General features: G+C 42.6%; 1 protein-coding gene across 4 annotated transcripts in view; it reads right to left on the bottom strand.

Moving 5' to 3' along the window:
- msraa (methionine sulfoxide reductase Aa) overlaps window positions 1–21,513 on the bottom strand; it is a 261,249-nt gene that overhangs the window by 45,453 nt on the left and 194,283 nt on the right. For all 4 annotated transcript variants that reach the window (XM_055635513.1, XM_055635512.1, XM_055635511.1 and 1 more), the window contains exon 5: window positions 14,829–14,935. In XM_055635513.1, the coding sequence (XP_055491488.1) occupies window positions 14,829–14,935 (107 nt within the window). The remainder of the gene's footprint in view (window positions 1–14,828; window positions 14,936–21,513) is intronic.

The following is a 21,513-nucleotide window of genomic DNA, read 5'->3' as shown; positions in this document are numbered from 1 at the left end:
ACTATCTGGAATATATATAGGTATAATGATATATAGTTTAAATGGACTGCAACACGGAAATAGTTTGCCCATCGTGTATTATGGGCATTGGCCACTAGATGGCGCTTACTTTCCCGATCTCATTTTCTAATTAGTTTAATTAATTAATGTGCAACTTTCGGCAATGACGAGTTATGACTTCCTTCTCAATTATATTTCATCTAAATCTGTGGAAAACATCATGTAGTTTGGTGACTTGGATCACAAAAACTGATTTCTAGACACATTTTTGATGCTCGGCCCACAGCCTAAAAGTGGGATAACATTATCTACGCACCAATCCACAGGAACGTTGGAAAATGATCACCAATGCGTCCACGATTTCTAGATCCACTTCCTTAAGTATCCTGGGATGCAGACCATCAGGCCCTGGGGATTTATCAGCCTTCAGACCCTTCATTCTACCCAACACCATTTCTGCCTAATGTGAATTTCCTTTAGTTCCTCCGTCACCCTTGATCCTCTGGCCACTAGTACATCAGGTTGGTGCTGGATTTTCCCAGTCTACCTGCATGTTAAAAAATCTCCCATGACAACCGTAGCATTACCTTTGCGACATGCCAATTTTAATTCTTGATTCGACTTGCACCCTATATCCAGGCTATTGTTTAGGGGCTTGTAGATAACTCCCATTGGGGTATTTTTACCCTTACAATTCCTCAGGTCTATCCATCCTGACTCAACATCTCCTGATTCTATGTCACTCCTCGCAAGGGACTGAATTTCATTCCTCACCAACAGAGCTACCCCACCCCCTCTGCCCACCTGTCAGTCTTTTCAATAAGACATGTACCCTTGAATATTCAGTTCCCAGCCCTGGCCTTCTTGCAGCCATGTCAATGTAATTCTCACAACATCATACTTGCCAATTTCTAACCGAGCCTCAAGCTCATCCACTTTATTTCTTATACTTCGTGCATTCATATATCATACTTTTAATCCATTTCTCCCCTCCCTCACATCGAATCCTATTTCACTTGGCCATACTCTCCTATCCATTCCTGAGCTTTCTGCTCCGTTAATTCTGGTATCTTCTTAACTTTTCTTATACTCTTTCCCTTTAACTACATCCTTATATTTTCAATTTATCTCCCCCCACCCTCCCCACTATTTAACTGACAAACCTGCCTGCCAGAATGCTGATCCCCCTCCAGTTAAGATGCAACCCGTCCTTTTTGTACAATTCACTCTTCCCCCAAAACAGATCCCAGTGGTCTAAGAACCTAAATCCCTGCTTCCCGCACCAGCTGCTCAGCCACACATTCAGATCCTCCATCTCCCTGTTCCTGCCCTCACCAGCACGAGGAACTGGAAGCAAACCAGGGATAACCACCCTGGTGGTCCTCCTTTTCAGCCTTCTTCCGAATTCTCTGAGCTATGATTACTGTGTTTACAGACCTGTTTTACTGCTGCAAGAAATAATTTCATTGTTTTGTCTTACATAACACAATTTAACACTCATGACAGGGCAAGATTAGCAAGTTTGGTGATGATACAAAAGTGGGTGGTTTTGCAGATAATGAAGATGGTTGTGAAAAATAGCAGCAGGATCTGGATCGATTGGCCAGGTGGGCTGAGGAATGGTTGATGGAATTTAATATGGAGAAATGTGAGGTGTTGAATTTTGGGATGTCTAACAAGTTCAGGACCTGAACAGTGAATGGTAGTTCTCTGAGGAGTGTTGTAGAGCAGAGACATCTAGGAGTGCAGGTCCCTGGTTCCTTGACAGTCGAGTCGCAGGAAGATAAGGTGGTCAAAAAGGCTTTTGGCACATTGGCCTTCATCAGACAGAGTACTGAGTATAGAAGTTGGGAGGTCATGTTGCAGTTGTATAATACGTTGGCGAGACCGCATTTAGAATATTGTGTTCAGTTCTGGGCACCATGATATAGGAAAGATATTTTCAAGCTTGAAAGGGTTCAGAGAAGATTAACATGGATATTGCCAGGACTAGAGGGTGTGAGCTATAGGGAGAGGTTGAGTAGGCTGGGTCTCCATTCCTTGGAGCGCAGGAGGATGAGGGATGATCTTACAGAGCTGTATAAAATCATGAGGAATTGATCGAGTAGATGCACAGAATCTCTTGCCCAGAGTGGGGGAAGCGAGGACCAGAGGACATAGGTTCAAGGTGAGGGGGAAAAGAGTTATTAGGAATCTGAGGGGTTACTTTTTCACATAAAGGGTGGTGGGTGTATGGAATAAGCTGCCAGAGAAGGTAGTTGAGGCAATTTTTAAGAAACATGGATAGGACAAGTTTGTAGGGATATGGACGATACCCAGGCAGGTGGGGCTAGTGTAGCTGGGACATGTTGGCCTGTGTGGGTAAGTTGGGCCAAATGGTCTGTTTCCACACCGTATCACTCTATGACTCTAGTTAATTCTAAATCTTCAGTGCTCTATTATTGAAACTGATCAACTTGCAGCTATCTTAAATGAAGCAGGCCAATGCAAGGCAAATAAAATCATCACAGATTAATCAACAGGCTACTTGGCCCTTCAAATCCATGCCAGCTCTGTGCAAGAATGATGCAGCTCATTCCACTCCCACACCCTCTTCCTGCAACTCTTTTTCGTTCATCCACCAATAATATTTCGTTTTGAAAGGAATAATTGCCACCGCAGTCTTATCAGGTTGTTCCACCATCATTCCTAGCACGAATGACGGTGGAACAGCAATGGCAGGAATTTCTGGGCATAATCCGGAAGACACAGGATCATTTCATTCCAAAAAGGAAGAAAGATTCTAAGGGGAGTAGGAGGCAACCGTGGCTGACAAGAGAAGTTAGGGATGGAATAAAACTAAAAGAAAAGATGTATAACACAGCAAAGAGTAGCCGGAAGCCAGAGGATTGGGAAACATTTATAGGACAACCGAAGGAAACAAAATAGACAATACGGGCTGAAAAGATGAAATACGAGGGGAAGCTGGCCAGGAATATAAAGAAGGACAGTAAAAGCTTCTTTAGATATGTTATGGGAAAAAGAGTAGCAAAGTCAATTGTGGATCCCTTGAAGGCAGACACGGGTGAAATTATTATGGGACACAAGGAAATGGCAGAAGAGTTGAATAGGTACTTCAGATCTGTCTTCACTAAGTAAGACACAAACAATCTCCCAGATGTACCGGAGGACAGAGGACCTAAGGGGGTAGAGGAACTGAAATAAATTTTCATTAGGCGAGAAATAGTATTGGGTAGGCTAATGGGACTGAAGGATAATAAATCCCCTGGGCCTGATGGTCTGCATCCCAGGGTCCTCAATGAGGTGGCTCTAGAAATAGTGGATGCATTGGTGATCATTTTCCAATGTCCAATAGATTCAGGATCAGTTCCTGTGGATTGGATGATAGCTAATGTTATCCCACTTTTCAAGAAAGGAGCGAGAGAAAAAACGGGGAATTACAGACCAGTTAGCCTGACTTCGGTGGTGGGAAAGATGCTGGAGTCAATTATTAAAGAGGTAATAACGGGGCATTTGAATAGCAGTAAAAAGATTTGTCCAAGTCAACATGGATTTATGAAAGGGAAATCATGCTCGACTAATCTTCTGGAATTTTTTGAGGATGTGACAAGTAAAATGGATAAAGGGGTGCCAGTGGATGTAGTGTATCTAGACTTTCAGAAAGCCTTTGATAATGTCCCGTATGGGAGATTGGTGACTAAAATTAGAACACATGGTATTGGGGGTAGGGTGTTGACATGGATAGAAAATGGGTTGGCAGACCGGAAGCAAACAGTAGGAGTGAACGGGTGCTTTTCAGAATGGCAGGCAGTGGCGAGTGGAGTGCCACAAGGCTCGGTGTTGGGGCCGCAACTGTTTACCATATACATTAATGATTTGGAAAAGGGAATTAGGAGCAACACTAGCAGGTTTGCGGATGACACAAAGCTGGGTGCAAGTGTGAACTGTGAAGAGGATGTTAGGAGGTTACAGGGTGACCTGGACAGGTTGAGTGAGTGGGCAGATGCGTGACAGATGCAGTATAATATAGATAAATGTGAGGTTATCCACTTTGGTGGCAAAAACAAGGGGGCAGATTATTATCTCAATGGGGTTAGGTTAGGTAAGAGGGAGGTACAGCGAGACCTGGGTGTCCTTGTACACCGGTCACTATAAGTTGGCGTGCAGGTACAGCAGGCAGTGAATTTAGAAGGATGAGGGGGATCTTATAGAAATATATAAAATTATAAAAGGACTGGACAAGCTAGATGCAGGGAAAATGTTCCCAAAGTTGGGTGAGTCCAGAACCAGGGGCCACAGTCTTAGAATAAAGGGGAGGTCATTTAAGACTGAGGTGAGAAAAAACTTTTTCATCCAGAGAGTTGTGAATTTATGGAATTCCCTGCCACAGAGGGCAGTGGAGGCCAAATCACTGGATGGATTTTAGAGAGAGTTAGATAGAGCTCTAGGGGCTAGTGGAGGCAAGGGATATGGGGAGAAGGCAGGCACGGGTTATTGATAGGGGACGATCAGCCATGATCACAATGAATGGCGGTGCTGGCTCGAAGGGCCGTATGGACTCCTCTTGCACCAATTTTCGATGTTTCTAGGCAATACATTCCTGATGTGGTTCTGTCAAGACCAGCATTTATTATCCATCTATTATTGCCTTAGAGAAGGTATTGATGAGCTAAAACCTTAAATTGCAGCAGTCCGCTTGGTATGGTATTGCCATAGTGCTACTGGGCAAAGAGTTCCCAAATTTAGACCAAGTAGTTGCAGAAGAGGCCATCAGTGCGAGTCTTGTTATCTGAGTGGATAGGCAGAGCTGAGATTAGAAAGTATACTACTGAAGGTTGAAAAGATGTGATATCTCTGCTCTCTATAGAATCTGAAAGATATTTAATCATGAATGAAATCAAGATTACTGTTGCATTCCCTCATTTTCATTGGACTCACGTAGAGCAATGTGTGTAATGAAACGGTTAAAACAGACTTCTCAGCTAAAATGGATTTATCTGCTTTTAGCACTCAAGCGAGCAGGCTCACATAGAAAAATAATTAGGTGCTTTGGAAAATAATTTAGATCAGATCATGTAACCTCAACGACACATAGCAGTAAAACAAGACAAACTTTTCTTCCCAGAGATATCGGAGATTTAATTGTTCTCATACCAAGATTAAGAAAACATAGTTGGCTATTGTTGTAGATTAGGGAAGAAGCAGGGACTTAGTGAGCTCACTGGACTTTACCTTGTTCAAGGATCCAGAACAATGCCAGGCTGCTGTTAAATCCGTTCCTAGCATGGTGTAGAAAGGCATGACTCTCACTGTTTGGTTCCCCAGTACTGAGGTTCTTGGTACACTCACCTTGGTTGATCAGTCTAAGTTGTTAGCATTCCGGACAATAAACTTATGAAACATACATTCTAAAAATACGAGTCTTTTCATGGGAAGAGATTAGCCGATGAACAGATTAAAGGATGTACTCAAAGCTTTCATGAAGGTATGCAGCATCCCCAATGACTTCTAAGAATCTCTGTGACACAGCTACTCAAGCAGTTTACAGGATGATATTGAGATCTTCAAGGCCATGCAGTCCGAGTACACAGAAATCCTGCATACGTGGCAAATGGTGCACAAATTATTCTCAGCCCATCCCGTTAACCACTAGCTACCATAACTGTGGAAGAGTCTGACATTCCCACATTGATCTCATCAGTCAGCTCGGAACTCAGGGAACCAAATTGGAAGCATGTCATCCTTAATCCTGAGTGAGTACCCAAGAAGATATCAAAGCAATGAAGTGCATACTATGCAAATTAAAATCAAATGTAATTAACCAAGGTGCTACGTTTTTTTATCAAAAGGTTTTGAAAATCTATGACAAGCAAAAAAATCAAACAATTATTATGAAATATATATTGTTCTTTCATTTTTTCAATTTCTTTCCTACACATCCTTTATTTAAACAGTTTACAAACTTCCTTGCTAGATAAAATCTCAGAGTAGACCATTAGTGCCCATTCTTTGGACATTATGAGAGATATGTAGTGGATGAGTAATTCTGACTGCAGTAGATGAAGGAATGAGCGATCTCTACGTGTTGCTAGTCAAATATGACATTGGCTTCTTGTTGATCAACCAATGAGCAATGGAGTTGGCTGGATATATAAGTTGTTCAGAAGAGCAGGTAGTACACTAGAGCAGGTGGTACCTACATTGCAAATTACATTTTGGATTACTATAGCACTGCTTCATGTGATCCAGAGATCAGAAAACAGTGAAACATTCTTGAAGCTATGGAGTTTAACAAACTCTGAGTGAATACTTTGAGCACTGTTTGAAGTCCTGTTTGTGTTATTCCTGGAAGCAACATGACAAAGTAATATGAGCATAGCAATAAGGTAAAATTATTCACAATATAGTATTTATTGGTAATATATTGCGAATGGTTACATATCAAGCAAAACAAAAAGAATTAATGGTTCACCTTATTTAGAAAGAAAGGGTACATAAGGATGTGTGCAGCAGAAATTTAGTTGCAAAAATCCACAATTATTTTTAAATTCTAAATTTAAATGAAAGAAAACGCACAAAGAAAATGTTCTCTGGCCGAACTGCTATATGGTGCTATAAGGCTCCAACTTGGGAGTAGAGTTTCAAGAGCAGCCTGCGCCCAGCTTTCCCAGGAGCTCAGCCTGACAGAAAATTCCCCGAGGATGTAACAAAGCTCATTTAAAGCCTGTAAAGATTGAGAGCTTAATTCTTCCTTAGCCCACACAATGTAAATGATCCACATGATTTGAAATATATTTTAAAATGCCTCATCCTTTCCTCCCACGGGTACAAGCATTAGTCGGAAAGTTTAAGCGTGAAATGTGTTGGCAGGAACAATGGGAATATTTATTGGTCTCTGTTTTCCTTTTTTTGGAATCTACATTATATGTGGAGATAAAAGCTGTTACAAACAGATCGTGTATGTGCAGTCGAATTTGGCTTTTTCTATGAAATTGTGTGGAAACAAGTTTTGGGATTTCATTTACCCTTGAAACTTTGACAGAAATAATTCTGAGTCTCATGGGGAAAAGTAATTTACCTCAATGTTTGCGTCCTGCAAACATGTTTTAATAAGATAAAGTGAAGTTAGTATAATGTTTGTGATAACACAATGTGCCTTGGGAAAAGGACATAAGACTCATCCAAGTGCCACAGGATACAGGACCACACTTGAACTGTTCAGGGAAAACAGGCCAACTTTAGATAGTGGATTTATGAATTTGTAGATTTAGAAAATGTTCTGTGTAAAACATCCAATTTAATTATAAATGGAAATCTATTATACACGTGCCCAGGGCTTTTGAGAATATGTATTGATTTTTTTCCATTTAGTGTTTCCCGAATCGTACTGTCTTTCTAACTTCCACTTGTCAATTGTAAGGTTTATATGTAATTTCCTTTATACGTTTTTAAAATAATTATCTAACAAATAGACAATTAGTTTTAATTTAATAAAAAGTATGGAGCAAAGTATGGAGTAAGATATTAATTGCTGCATATACTATACCACACCAGACAAAATGAACACTGCAAAATGGCTCATGCATGAAGAAAATCTTGACTAACCATCTTTCCTGCTGCATCCACAATAAATTGAGTCTTGGCATATGCCTGAAGCTAAACAGGGAACTTGTTTAAGATGCCTCTTCAGAAAAACCAGGCTGCCTCAAAGGGAAACAATTTAAAAATCAAGTCTGCAATTTATCCCATCAGATAAAGCATAAAAAGAAGTTTAATTTGACACCTAATTCACTTTCATTCAATGTGATCATGGCTGATCATCCACAATCAGAACCCCATTCCTGCCCTCCCCATATCCCCTGACTCCGCTATTTTTAAGAGCCCTATCTAGCTCTCTCTTGAAAGCATCCAGAGAACCAGCCTCCACCGCCTTCCGAGGCAGAGAATTTCACAGACTCACGACTCAGAAAAAGTGTTTCCTCATCTCCGTTCTAAATGGCTTACTCCTTATTCTTAAACTGTGGCCCCTGGTTCTGGACTCCCCCAACATCGGGAACATGTTTCCTGCCTCTAGCGTGTCCAAGCCCTTAACAATCTTATATGTTTCAATGAGATACCCTCTCATCCTTCTAAACTCCAGTGTACAAGCCCAGCTGTTCCATTCTCTCAGCATATGACAGTCCCGCCATCACGGGAATTAACCTACGCTGGGCTCCCTCAATAGCACGAATGTCCTTCCTCAAATTAGGGGACCAAAACTGCACACAATACTCCAGGTGTGGTCTCACTAGAATTCGGTACAACTGCAGAAGGACCTCTTTGCTCCTATATTCGATTCCTCTCGTTATAAAGGCCAACATGCCATTTCTTAGTGCTAACGGCAGGTACTTGGTAAACGTGGTAACTCGTGAAGATGTTTTAACATGTTGAAAAATGTCCACGAGTAAAATATATTAAGAAATGTGATACTTTTTAACATGTAGTCATACCGTAGTGGCTCATGAGTTTACCGTAGTAGGACCTGGTGTCCTATATCACTATTGTGTGTTCATGATGGAAATAAGAATACTCGGTATATTCATTACCTTTGAATTGTAGTTTTATGTAATCCTCCCATAATTTCTGAGTTCCATTTTACAATATCTATCAGACATACAGAATGTTGCAAGGTCATATCTTGCCCAAACTCAGTTGTATCTTTCTATCTCAATAAATATCACAAAATATGCCATTGTTTCAGCCAGATTATGGCAAAATATAGAGTGTATGTTATTACTTATCAGTCATCCCATCCCAGAAACAACAGTACTCAAAGAAGAACATTTGTTTTACTAATTTACGAGCATGTACCATACAGAGTCGGTTGATCCATATCCAACAAACTGTGATAATTGCATAAAAGGTATTATTGTCTATGAAATTTGGTGTGGAATGATAATCCATCTCAGTACTCATTTAGGCAAGTCCCAAGCTGTAGATACTTTTCCCCCAATCCCCCTCGCCCGATCTTCATTGAAGCTACCATTTGGCCAATCTTTTACTCAGCTGCTGTAACGTTTCCTTCCAAACAAAATCTCTGTGTAGCATCTCTGTCCCTACCTTCCAATTCCCACTTTGAAATAAAATACAACTTTCGACAATACATTCTCAGCAGGATCGCTATATAAATGCAAATATATGGTATTTTATCCTGGCATTCTCCCCCCCCCATCCCCTCCCTTACCACCACACATGAAGTGTAACTTGAAGCGTTTGCATTTGGAGAAGTTCGATACAGACCAGGAATGAAAATTAATAGCTATGAATAGATTAACAGCGAGCTACAAGGTGAGATTGAAACACCTGTCAGAGGGCTAAGAAAAAATCCTGAGTTGACGGCGTAATGTTTTAAATGAGCATTTTGCAGCGACCTCACCATATTCTGCTTAAATATTCTTTCCACGAAAATCTCCAATTTCACTTTGAAATTATATTCATTTATTACCGTTTGTAACATAAGTAACCACCTTAATGTTCGTGCGTTAAGTACAGGGTATGCTTGAAACTATTTATTGTAATGTACTGTATCTTTAAAAAAAAACTATATCAACCAGGTGTGAAAATTACACTGAATCGAACGATGATTAAAAATGCGTAGGAATGGACTAATCGCGATCCTGCTGCAAAGTTTTTGTCGAAACTTGTATTTTATTTCAAAGTGGGAACTTGAAGATAGGGACAGAGATGCTACACAGAGATTTTAAACTCGGGAGAGCTCTTGGGTGAACTCGCACAGTGGGACAGGGCTTGAGGCAGCATCCATGGAGCAAAGGAAATAGCCAACGTTTCAGGCCGGGTCTGAAGAAGGGTTTTGACCAGAAACGTTGCATATTTCCTTCGCTCCATAGAGGGGGGTTGGGGGGGGGGGGGGTGCAGGGAGTCAGATAGACTGCACAATGACAGCTGGGGGATCCCAGTGTGAGAGTGAGTCATCACCGGCGTACAGCGTTCCCACATCCCTCTTCTCCACCAATCAAGGCACACTCCTCTCTCCCCTCAACCCCCTTCCTTCCCTCGTGTTCGTTTTGTAAAAAAAATCCATATGGAAAATGTTTTTTTAAATCTTTATTTAACAAAGCGAATTTGTATTTCCATATGAAATACGGAAAATTAACGCGGGGCCCCCCTTGGGCGCGGGGCCCAATTTGGAAAAATCGGTCCAATCGGCCCAAGGCCGGCCCTGTGTGCCACCCTTTTCCATCTCTTATTCTTTTCTGGTTACCTTTCCTCACTGTTTAATGATTATTCTATTATAATGTTACTCCTGACTTTCATTTCATTTTAATTTCTTGATTAGTAGGGTGTCATGGGGAGAAGGTAGGAATATGGGGTTAGGAGGGCGGGTTAGATCAGCCATGATTAGACTTGTAGACTTGATGGGCCATATGGCCTCATACAACTACTATCACTTATGACCTTAAGGGGAGGTGCAAGGATAGTCTGAAGAAGGTAATAGGGAATAGACCTACCAATGGTTGTGGGTTCAATTGTGGTGGTTATCTTTTGAAAATCTAGATTTCAGTAAGGCCCCTCCCAAAATCATGCACATCTTTCTAGTGTCTTTTACCCATCACCAAATTCTTCTTCAACTTTCTCTTATCACCTTGTCTATCAATCCCTGTGCAGTACTGCTTTTTCCTTTCTCAACCAATGCATTTTGTTTTTACTTTGCCTTATCTTTGACCCTTCTATGCATTCATTAAAATTCTCTCCTTCCTCCCAAGGCCATTCCTTGTTGGTGGGGGAATATGAAACTTACTTGCAATTCCAAGAAATACCAATGGTTTCCTGCAGAACTACAGCAATTCCAAGCAAAGTATGGTCCAATGTGCAATTTAAAATACAATTCCACAATTTAGAAAAGAGCTTATTCTGGAGATTCTGTAATTTATTACTGCACCTTTTATGTTTTCATTTATTTTATGGACCATAAAAATAAAACCGAATATAGTTAAGCATATTCATATCTATTAGGACGCAAAAGGTCAATTACCCTTCAACCTTCTTTTATGAAGTACATAAGTACAATATTATGTCACTGATTCTTTAAACTTATTTTGATCACAGCTATCATAGAAAATAAATCAATTCTTTAAAATGGATTAATCACAAATTTTTGAAAACTGTGTTCCTTAAGAAATTCCTACTGTCCAGCCTTGATATTTATCAATCAAAGCAATAACGTGTTATGCACTGATAGAGAAAATTAGCGAGGCAATGTGCATGGATTGAATACGTTACATCCATGAGTAATCCACCAAAGTTTACATCCAAAATGGTTGCTGCAAAATGTAAATGCACCTTCAAATATTCAGCACCGTTAAATAATATTTTATCATGTATCTTTAACTTTCTCACAGTCAGATTTAAATTAAAAAGTTCAGAATACACTGTAGTCACATAAGCGAAATAAATGAACAGCAAACACTGATATTTAATACAAATATCATCATATAACTGTTAGCTTACTTATTTCCTTTTGATCTTATCCAGCCACGACATACTTAATTAATTTCCACATTAAAATACATTCTATTTTTACACAAGCTTCATGAATAATAAAGGGGAATGGTAGTTATGCATGTAACAGCACAACTCAAGAAAGGAACTGATGGAAGGAATTTTAGTTAATGGTTTTTAAAGGTGTGATTATTTTTCTTAGATTACCACTCCTACAGCTTAGTTTGTGTGCATGTCAGAATCATTGCTTCCAAAAAAAGCACAATACAAACGATGGAGCAGCTGGACCACATGACTGCAGAAATTGAACTGAACATTATCTGTAGAACACACTGTCTTGGTACGACCCTTTCCGCACTCAGATCTGAGGACAAAACTAATGACATTGACCTTAGAATCCCTTGGCTATATAGCCATGATGTACCCAGCTGGCAGTTATTCAGACCTGCTTAACCTAGTCGCCTCCAACATTTCCTTGCTATAGCCAAGGCCAGCAGCTGATTTCCAAACAGCTGCGTGACAATGTGCACCTGATCCCACTGGCTTTCCTCAGGTAATCAAAGGGCAAAATAGAGTCTGTTGCCTTGGGAATAGATCCGTTACACGCTTCACAGATGTCAGAAAAAATAATGGCGGTGACATGCAGAATGACTTAAAATAGACTGCAAGAGAGTGCTTTAATACAGATCGCCATTAACTATTCTGTTTGATGTACTGTAAGTATTTGCAAAGCAGCAATGTTTTGACAATAAAAACATGCATTTTCAATTTATACTTTGCTTCATACTTTAGTTAGATTCAGCATCTATACAACTAAACGCTCTAATATAAAATAATTTATAACAATTTGTAATTAAAACATCTGCAACATTGTTTCACACCAATTTTGTCAGAACAATAGTAGATTTGGACCCACTTACTTTATTTGGTCATAAAATATCCATTATTCCAAAACTATTTCAAAATGTCAGATTGTTTGGGAAAATTAAGCCTGTTTATAATTACTGGAAAGAAAATACATAAAATTTGCCTCCTTAGGATATCCAATTTTGATACCACGATCTCCCACAATCAACAATGTGACAACAAAAAGTTGGTCTGGTTTAGTATTGCAGTCTTAATATTTTTACCTTCCCTGGAATTTTCTGATCATTACCAACACTACTAAAAGGTGCATAAATTTGTTTTTCTGCTCTGCTAAATAAGTAAAGATTTTTATCAATCTTGAGGTTTTATTTACCAACAGGTTCCTAAATGGATTACGTAAAAATAGGTTATAATCACAAGAAAAATTCGGAATGGGATATTGGAATACAGTTTTCCTAATTTGGCTACACAGAGCTGGCCAGTTGCTCAGTTGCAGTCTAACTGATCTCATACTGGGAGCCATTTAAATGTTTTCTGAAAAATCAAAATGAATATTTTTTTGGGTTACAAATTTAAATTATTTAACAATGTCATTAAGATAAGAAAAGCAGACGATGCCAGATGATGTTGAGGGATTTGAAAGGGCTTCCCATCTCAGTACTTAAGAACAGTGAAGGTGGACTCCACTGTTTAACTTCCAGGTTGTTCCCCAAGGGACAGCCATGGTTCTCTGATACATTACAGCTTTTCATGTCTATGCTTAAAAGAGAATTACATACTAACAGAAACATTTTGCATCTATTTTGAGGCACAATTGATAATCACTCAACATTCTAGATTTTCAAAAACAGTAAGATTAATCTAACAGATAACACTTTAAGTATAAATGATAAAAAATTAACAAATGTATTAATTTTATTTAATTGCAGAAATGTTTAGACATTTACAAAGCATCATGGAGTATATTTCATGCAGAGTCAGCCACAATTTTAGGCAGCAGCAGCCAAGGATGTGCCAGTACTCCGATAGGCCCGCAGCAATGACCATGACAGGATAATCCTACTTTGGATTGAAACACTTATTTTCAACCAAGCTCACCTGGTTTCAATAAACATTCTGTATTTAATCAATAGAACATACAAATACAGGTTTTGATCTTGTGTGTAGGAAAGAACTGCAGATGCTGGTTTCAATCGAAGGTGCCCTGCACTTGCCCTGCCTGTCAGCTGTGCCTGCACAGTAATACCTGCATGTTCAACGTCACAATGGAAACCCAATGGGTGGGTATGGCTGTGCCGCCGGAGAGCCGCTAAGAGTGGATGGGGAGGATGGAGTGAGTGCAGGGGGGTGGGGGGGGTGGGGAAGGGCAAGGGGTGGAGTGGGGGATCAGGGGCGTCACAACGGGAACCCGTCAGCCGCGTCTGCGCAGTTGGGGGCTATGTGTGAATGGTGGAATATTATATTGAGGAACGGGTTGCGTAGGGGGAATGGGTGAGTGGTGGAATATTGCGTTAGGAAATGGGTTGCGTTGGGGGCCCAGGCCTCCCGTGTGACTGGGATGCAACGGGTCCCACAGTCTAGTGCATTCAAAAATGTAACTGATCAATTCAGTTAAAATTACATTTCCACTTCAACACAATAACTGGCCAATTTCATTTATAAAACAATTTTTTTTTCTCTGTTGTCACAGCTGGGATAATACTTTGGAAATTGCATTTGATTCATTTGTTTAATGTGAATTTTTTAATACCAAGCTCTTTATTCCAGCATATGCTATCTTTTATTGAATTGCAATTGCCACCCACATTCTTGATTCTGTCATGCAAAAGAGCATTGACACAGGAAAAAATTGGAATTGAGACCCGTCTGTGGAATTCTCTGCCTCAGAGGGCAGTGGAGGCAGGTTCTCTGGATGCTTTCAAGAGAGAGCTAGATAGGGCTCTTAAAAATAGCGGAGTCAGGAGATATGGGGAGAAGGCAAGAACGGGGTACTGATTGGGGATGATCAGCCATGATCGCATTGAATGGCGGTGCTGGCTCAAAGGGCTGAATGGTCTACTCCTACACCTATTGTCTATTGTCTATTGAGAATTCAAAATCATATTATGGATCTATTTAAAAAAGACAAAAAGTGCTGCACTAAGTTTGGATATCTGAACCTGTCTTTGTCCTTCTCAACTATTTTACCTTCATAACTGCAAAATGCAATTCTTGAAATGTGCCAACAGTTAATAATGAATAAAATTTCAATAACAGACACCAGCAATTCGGATTTACAACTTTACTAAATTCAAACATACAACAATAATAGCTGTTCCTTTCAGTTCCATGTTGATATTTCTACTCTTGCAACCAGAGGATTAAAAAACATCAGAACTCTTTTGTGCCTTTTAAAAATGTGCATGCCTAGCTTCAAAACAGTTAAAATAAATAATTGCATGCTAAACATTCATCCACAGTACCTCCTGATAGACCTCTTTGGATTTCACAGCTGCAACAATCTGCTCCTTCGTGTACGGATAAATGACCGAACGGTACTGAGTGCCAACATCATTTCCTTGTCGCATACCTACACATCAAAAACAAAGGTTGATACATTTACAGGCTACGATGTGTAGCATAGGGTTATAATAAATCTTTTGCAATTAATAATAAATGCTTGGTGAATAGAATGCATCAACAATTAATAAAGCATGCCTATTGTTGAGTGTACTTGATTGAAGCAGTACTGTTAATTATGAAATATTAATCAAAAGCATGGATTCCTGGTGCTTACTGCCATTAAATGTTAATTTACAATGTTAACCATATAACCATATAACAATTGCAGCACGGAAACAGGCCATCTCGACCCTTCTAGTCCATGCCGAACACGTATTCTCCCCTAGTCCCATACACCTGCGTTCAGACCATAACCCTCCATTCCTTTCCCATCCATATAACTATCCAATTTATTTTTAAATGATAAAAACGAACCTGCCTCCACCACTTTCACTGGAAGCTCATTCCACACAGCCACCACTCTCTGAGTAAAGAAGTTCCCCCTCATGTTACCCCTAAACTTCTGTCCCTTAATTCTCAAGTTAGAGAAATCTTTGACAATCTAAAAATAAATATATTTTTAATAAAAGATGAATAGGGAAAGGAATGGTTATTATTTTACTGCAATTAGTGACTTGTTCATAACATTTTATTTGCAGTGAACACACCATTCAAAAGTATAGACTCCCCCCATTAATTTAAACAACTGATTAACTGTGAATCAAATACAGTTGCACAACCTTTTATCCGAAATTCCAAATAACGAAAAGCACCGAATAGCGGACATTTTTTCGGTCTTTGAAGAAAGGTCCTTGAAGACGTTCACCGAGGGCGGCCCGCAGAGGTGACAGCGGAACCTCCGGTTGGTCCTCGAAGAAAGGGGAACTAAATCCCCATTCATAAAAGAGAAGGCGAGGGTATATTGCGCGAGAGGGTTAATAATTGACAATCTGCTGCTGCCTGCCCGCTGAGTTAAAAAGTTCCCACGGTAGACTCATGATACATCGTGAGTCTTGCGTGGGAACTTTTTAACTCAGTGGGCAGGCAGCAGCAGATTGTCACTCCCTTCAGTTTCACCCCACCTACACCCCTCTGCTTCCCGGCCATGTGTGTGACCCCTTCCCTCCCCTCTCCAGCTCCCCGCCCATTGCACCGGCGCTGGGGCTTTGCACTGTCTTCACGTCGGCGATGCCAGCAGGTCAGTGCCAGTCACCGGAGACGTCAGGACCAACGGGACACCGACCCCCAGGCCCACTGCAAGCACGGAGATCCCAGAGACCCACAGCCAGCAGCAGCCCAGCCCCGTTTCAACTCCACAGGAACACGCTCCCCGTAGGGACAGAAGCTGATGGTGTGCAAGGTACGTCTTGTTCTTGGGGTTGCGGATGAGGGGGCGCAGCTCGGGCTGTGACGTCTCCGGCCACCCCCCTGTACAGGAGCTGAGACGTCCTGTCAGCTCCTGTCCAGGGGGGTGGCCAGAGACGTCAGGACCAACGGGACACCGACTGTAAGCACGGAGATCCCAGAGACTCACAGCCAGCAGCAACTCTAGCCTAGCCCCGTTCCAACTCTAGAGGAACTCAGGTTACGGATGAAGGGGCGCAGCTCGGGCTGTGGGTGAACTGCCACTTGTCGCTGTAGCGGCCCATTGGGGAGCGGGTTCCTGTTGGGCCTGACGTCTCCGGCAACCCCCCTGGACAGGAGCTGAGAGACGTCAGGACCACCAGAAGCCGCTCCCCGATGGGCCGCTACGGCGTCAAGTGGCAGTTCGCCCACAGCCCGAGCTGCGCCCCCTCATCGGGACACCGACCCCCAGGCCCACTGCAAGCACGGAGATCCCAGATCAGCAACTCCAGCCCAGCCCCGCTCCAACTCCAGAGGAACACGCTCCCCGTAGGGGCAGAAGCTGATGGTGTGCAAGGTACGTCTTGTTCTTGGGGTTGCGCAGCTCGGGCTGTGGGCGAACTGCCACTTGTCGCCGTAGCGGCCCATCGGGGAGCGGATTCCTCTGGAGTTAGAGGGACAGGGAGACACAGCAGCTTTTGAGAATGGTGGGCAATCACTTCCAAAGTTCTGCCCACACAGTCAGTACACCTCTCCTACACTTGTCTCCCGCACTAAGATCATCTCACAGAAAATGATCCCAGACTAACCCTCCCTATTCTCTCCTATTCTGCAAGAAAAAACTACATTGAAGACTCAAACTCGCGATCGAGTAACTGCCGGGATCGAGGCGCAAATTCGCGACCTTGCGGATATGAGCCGAGCACTCTACCACTGAGCCAGCCGTTAAAATCTTCGCTAAAAATCTTCCATTCCGAAAGCCGAAAAATTCCGAATTACGAAAAGTGTCTGGTCACAAGGCTTTCGGATAAAAGGTTGTTCACCTGTAGCAATTTCCCTGTGCCTATTCTTCACAAAAATTGTAATTGTAGGCCCACAAGTATATTTTGGCTCATTCTACTTTCCTTGATGAGGCTACAAACAAGCATGTGGCTTTAAGCTTTTTTTTTTAAGATGCCAATTTAAATTGTTTGAGCGCTTTGCCAACACAATTCTAGGATGCAACCAGGTCCTGACATTGAAATTGATGAAATGATGAAGGGTACACAGAATTCCCAGAATTTAATGACGAAGCCAGAAAATATATGCTTATGCAAAGAAGGTCAAATCAGTCGGATGTAACTCAGCGGCAGGAAGAAATCCACAGTCCGCGGAGCATCAGCACCCTACGGGATGTTGCAGAAGTTTCAGGCAACAGTCCATGACGCAACCAGGCACATCGTAAAGTGGAGAACATGCAACGACGTAAGCCGTTCGTGAAATGGCCAAAGTCTAACATCAAGGAGTGGGAAATCATCAATGCAGATGTGAGCTTAATCTTAAGTGGAATCAAGGGATCAGCAGAAAAGAAGATGGAGAAAATGGGTGATCTAGTCTACAGCTATGGAAAGGAGAAATTTGGTGAGAAGGAACAACTCAGCAGGATATATAGGCCTCCTGGCTTTCCTGGAGAAGTCCCGTTGTCTCCAGGAAATGCAAAGACTTGTTAAAGAAAGAAGAAGCCTGAGGAAGGTGTGGAAAAAAAAAGCAACAACAGAAGAAAGGGAGGACATCAATCTCCTTTAAATGGAACTAAAACCCGGCGAAGCCAAGCTGCTGGAAGGATGGGTCTCGGCTGACCAGTCGATACGTCAGAGGACCATGGCACCAGAAGGACCAAACCACACATCCTCCTAAACCAAACCAGAAATAGCGGTGCGGTAGGCGAGTATCTCATCGTCGTCACACTGCGCAGCCGGCAGTGCAGTATAATCAATACTCGGAGCCACCTCATGGATGGCGGTGCGGGAAAACGCATCCGTAATTAGGTTGCTCTTCCCCGCAATGTGCCGGACGCAAGTTGTGTATTCTGACACGCAAGCCAAATGGCACTGCTGCCATGCTGACCAGTAATCCGAGATCCAAAAGCGAAAGTAAGAGGCTTGTGATCCGTGAAAGCGGTAAACTCCCTGCCTGCGAGAAAATATTGAAAATGGCGAACGGCCAGGAAAAGCGCAAGAGGGGCTCCCGATCAAACGCACTGTACTTCCGCTCAGCCAGGCTCAGGTGCCGACTGAAAAAGTCGAGAGGCTACCAGCGCCCATCCATCAACTGCTCGTGTACGCCCCCAACAGCAGTGTCAGAAGCGTCAACCATCAAGGCAGTCGGAGCATTAAACTCGCGGATGGACCAACATCGTCACATTCGCCAGCGCCTCCTTCACACCCTCAAACACAGCCGTGGCCTCATCATCCCACACCAGGTCATGCCGCTTGCTGGACATGAACCTAAACAATGGCGGCATAATCGAAGCAGCCCTGGGCACGAAAGGATGGTAAAAATTGACCATCCCGACAAACTCCTGCAGGCCACTCACCTTGGATGGTCGAGGAAAATGCCGAATGGCATCAACCTTACTCGTGAGCAGCACCACCCCCTGTGGTGTAACACAATGCCCCAGAAAAGTGATAGAAATCAGACCAACCCGACACTTTGCAAGGTTGAAGGACAGTCCATATTCTCTGAAATGCTGACACAGCAAATGGATGTGGGCGCAGTGCTGGCAACGAGGATATCGACTGGCGACGAGGATATCGTCCAAGTAAATAAATAAAAAGTCCAAACCCCGACCCACCATGCCCATGAGGCGCTGGAAAGCCTTTGCGGCGTTCTTAAGACCGAAAGGCATACGTATGAAATCGAGCAGCCCAAAAGGGGTAATGATAGCAGTTTTGGGGACATCAGCCGGATGAACTGGAATCTGATGATAACCTCTCACCAGGTCGATTTTTGAAAAGATTTTGGCCCCATTCAAATGGACCGTGAAATCCTGGATATGTGGAACGGGATATCGATCAGCCACCATGACATCATTTAAATGGCGATATTCCCCACAAGGCCTCCAGTTCCCATTCGCTTTGGAAACCATGTGCAGTGGAGAAGCCCACGGGCTATCAGAACGTCGCACAATCCCCATCTCCTCCATTTGGCGGAACTCCGCCTTGGCAATGCGAAGCTTGTCAGGAGGCAAACGGCGTACCCCATGTTTGGAAGCACCCAACTGAAACTGAGGGGTCAGAATGGGAAGAAACTCCGCCAATATCCAAGCGTATATATTGTCAACAGCGGAAACCGGGTTGAGGCGAGGCAGAGGAACCGGTGCGGGGCAAATGGGAATTTACTCCAAAGTTCCAGAATGTACGAGCCGCTGTCGAACACATCAACTAACAGGGATTGTGCCCGTAGAAAATCGGCACCCAGCAACGGCTGGGACACATCGGCCAGAGTGAACGTACGTAAAATGGCAGGAGCTGAAAATAAGCAGGACCGTACGAAAACCATAGGTACGGATGGGGCTGGTGTTAACTACGGCAAGAGCTGGCCCCCGCTTACCTGATCGAGTGTCGACTTCCGCCGGGGGCAAAATGCTGACCTCCGTGTCCCGTGTCCACCAGAAACCGCCGTCCCGAATGACGATCCCAGGCATAGAGGTGATTCTTCTGGCCGGCTGCAGTGTTTCCCGGATACAAGCAGGGCGGGAGGTTTTGCTGAGCCACAGCATTTCCCAGATATGAGCAAGGCGGATGGCATTGGTGGGCTGCAGTACCCCAGCGTTGGTGTTAGAAGCACCACCTACCTCTACCCATGTCACTCGAAACCGGCCTTCTGGTGTAACCCTCAACCGAAACCAAACATGGCTGCGGACACTTGACCGATGGAAAAGGCACCTTGATGTTTGGCCTCCCACAGCTCGGCGGCACGTTCAGCCGCAGCGGGTCAGAAAAATCGTCACCCGCGAGGAGCAGGCAGATGTTCTCGGGCATCTGCTCCAGGAATACGAGCTTGAAAAGGAAACAGGGCTGATGACTGCACATCAAGGTAAGCATTTCGCTCATCATAATAGCAATGTTACAAAATTTTGAGATTTAAAAAATCAAGTCTGCAATTTATCCCATCAGATAAAGCATAACAATAAGTTTAATTTGACACCAAATTCACTTCCATATCTCAAGTATTAAAAAAGTTATGACCATTTTCATACTCGGAAATTAGCATCTTGTTCCCTATTGATTTTCAATGGACATTACAAAAAAGCTGTGATCTTGGATAGTCAAACGCCCATTTCTTAAGGAAAGATTAACATTTTTAAATAGCCTAAGTGTCCAAAGATTATTCACAAATAATTCACAATATAACATGATTTTTATATCTAATTTACATTAATTTATAGGCCAAATGGAAGGAATTTAGTGTTCATTTGCTGTAAATAAATGCCCATTTAAATCGGCTTTCTAGTGGGTTCATGTGGAACGCGCTGGTTTAGAACGTTGACATAGCGCTGGATTAGTGCCCTCAAATGCCGAGAAAAATACTGCGGGATATAAAAAGCCCAAAATGAACTATTCGTTATAGATAACTTGATATTCAGGGTTATATATATGCCCCATTTAATGTAAAAATAAGGTACATACCTTTATTGTTTGCTTTATAAAACCCTTGCGGTCACCGAGGGGTCCACCCATGTAAATGCCCCATTTAAAAAACGTTATCGCTGCGAGAGGTTTGCTCAGAGAGTAATTTTAAAAATTACCTATTGCGCCGGGTGCAGCGATTTTTCAATGATTTAGGAGCTGCCTTAAGTACAGCCTAGTAAAAATCATTTTAAACTTTCCAAACAGCGCCAAAATCGCCGACATGGCTGAGGGCAGATTCCCAATGACGATTCAGGTAGGTTTTGTAACATACCTAATCATAACCGACGACTTGCGGTCACCGAGACCACCCATGTTCGGAATCCTTGCAGCCCGCTGGCACAAAAGGAGCGCCTTAAGCCCATCATACTTTCCAACAGCCGGCGGTTGGCGAAGAAAATGAACAAGACGACCGGCCGTGTCCTGACCCAAGGCCCCAACCACGTAATAGTATTTTGTGTCATCAGCAGTAAAATGCCGCATATGAAATTGAGCCTCGGCCTACTCAAACCATAAGTGCGGCTGCGACGTCTAAAACACGGGTAATTTAATCGCAACGGCGTTCTGCTGAGCCAGAGGGCTGACTGCATCG

The sequence above is a fragment of the Leucoraja erinacea genome, chromosome 5 (genome assembly GCF_028641065.1).
Source record: "Leucoraja erinacea ecotype New England chromosome 5, Leri_hhj_1, whole genome shotgun sequence".
Lineage (NCBI taxonomy): Eukaryota > Metazoa > Chordata > Chondrichthyes > Rajiformes > Rajidae > Leucoraja > Leucoraja erinaceus.
The sequence above is the reverse complement of the archived record's forward strand: the minus strand, read 5'-3'. Positions and strand labels throughout refer to the sequence as shown.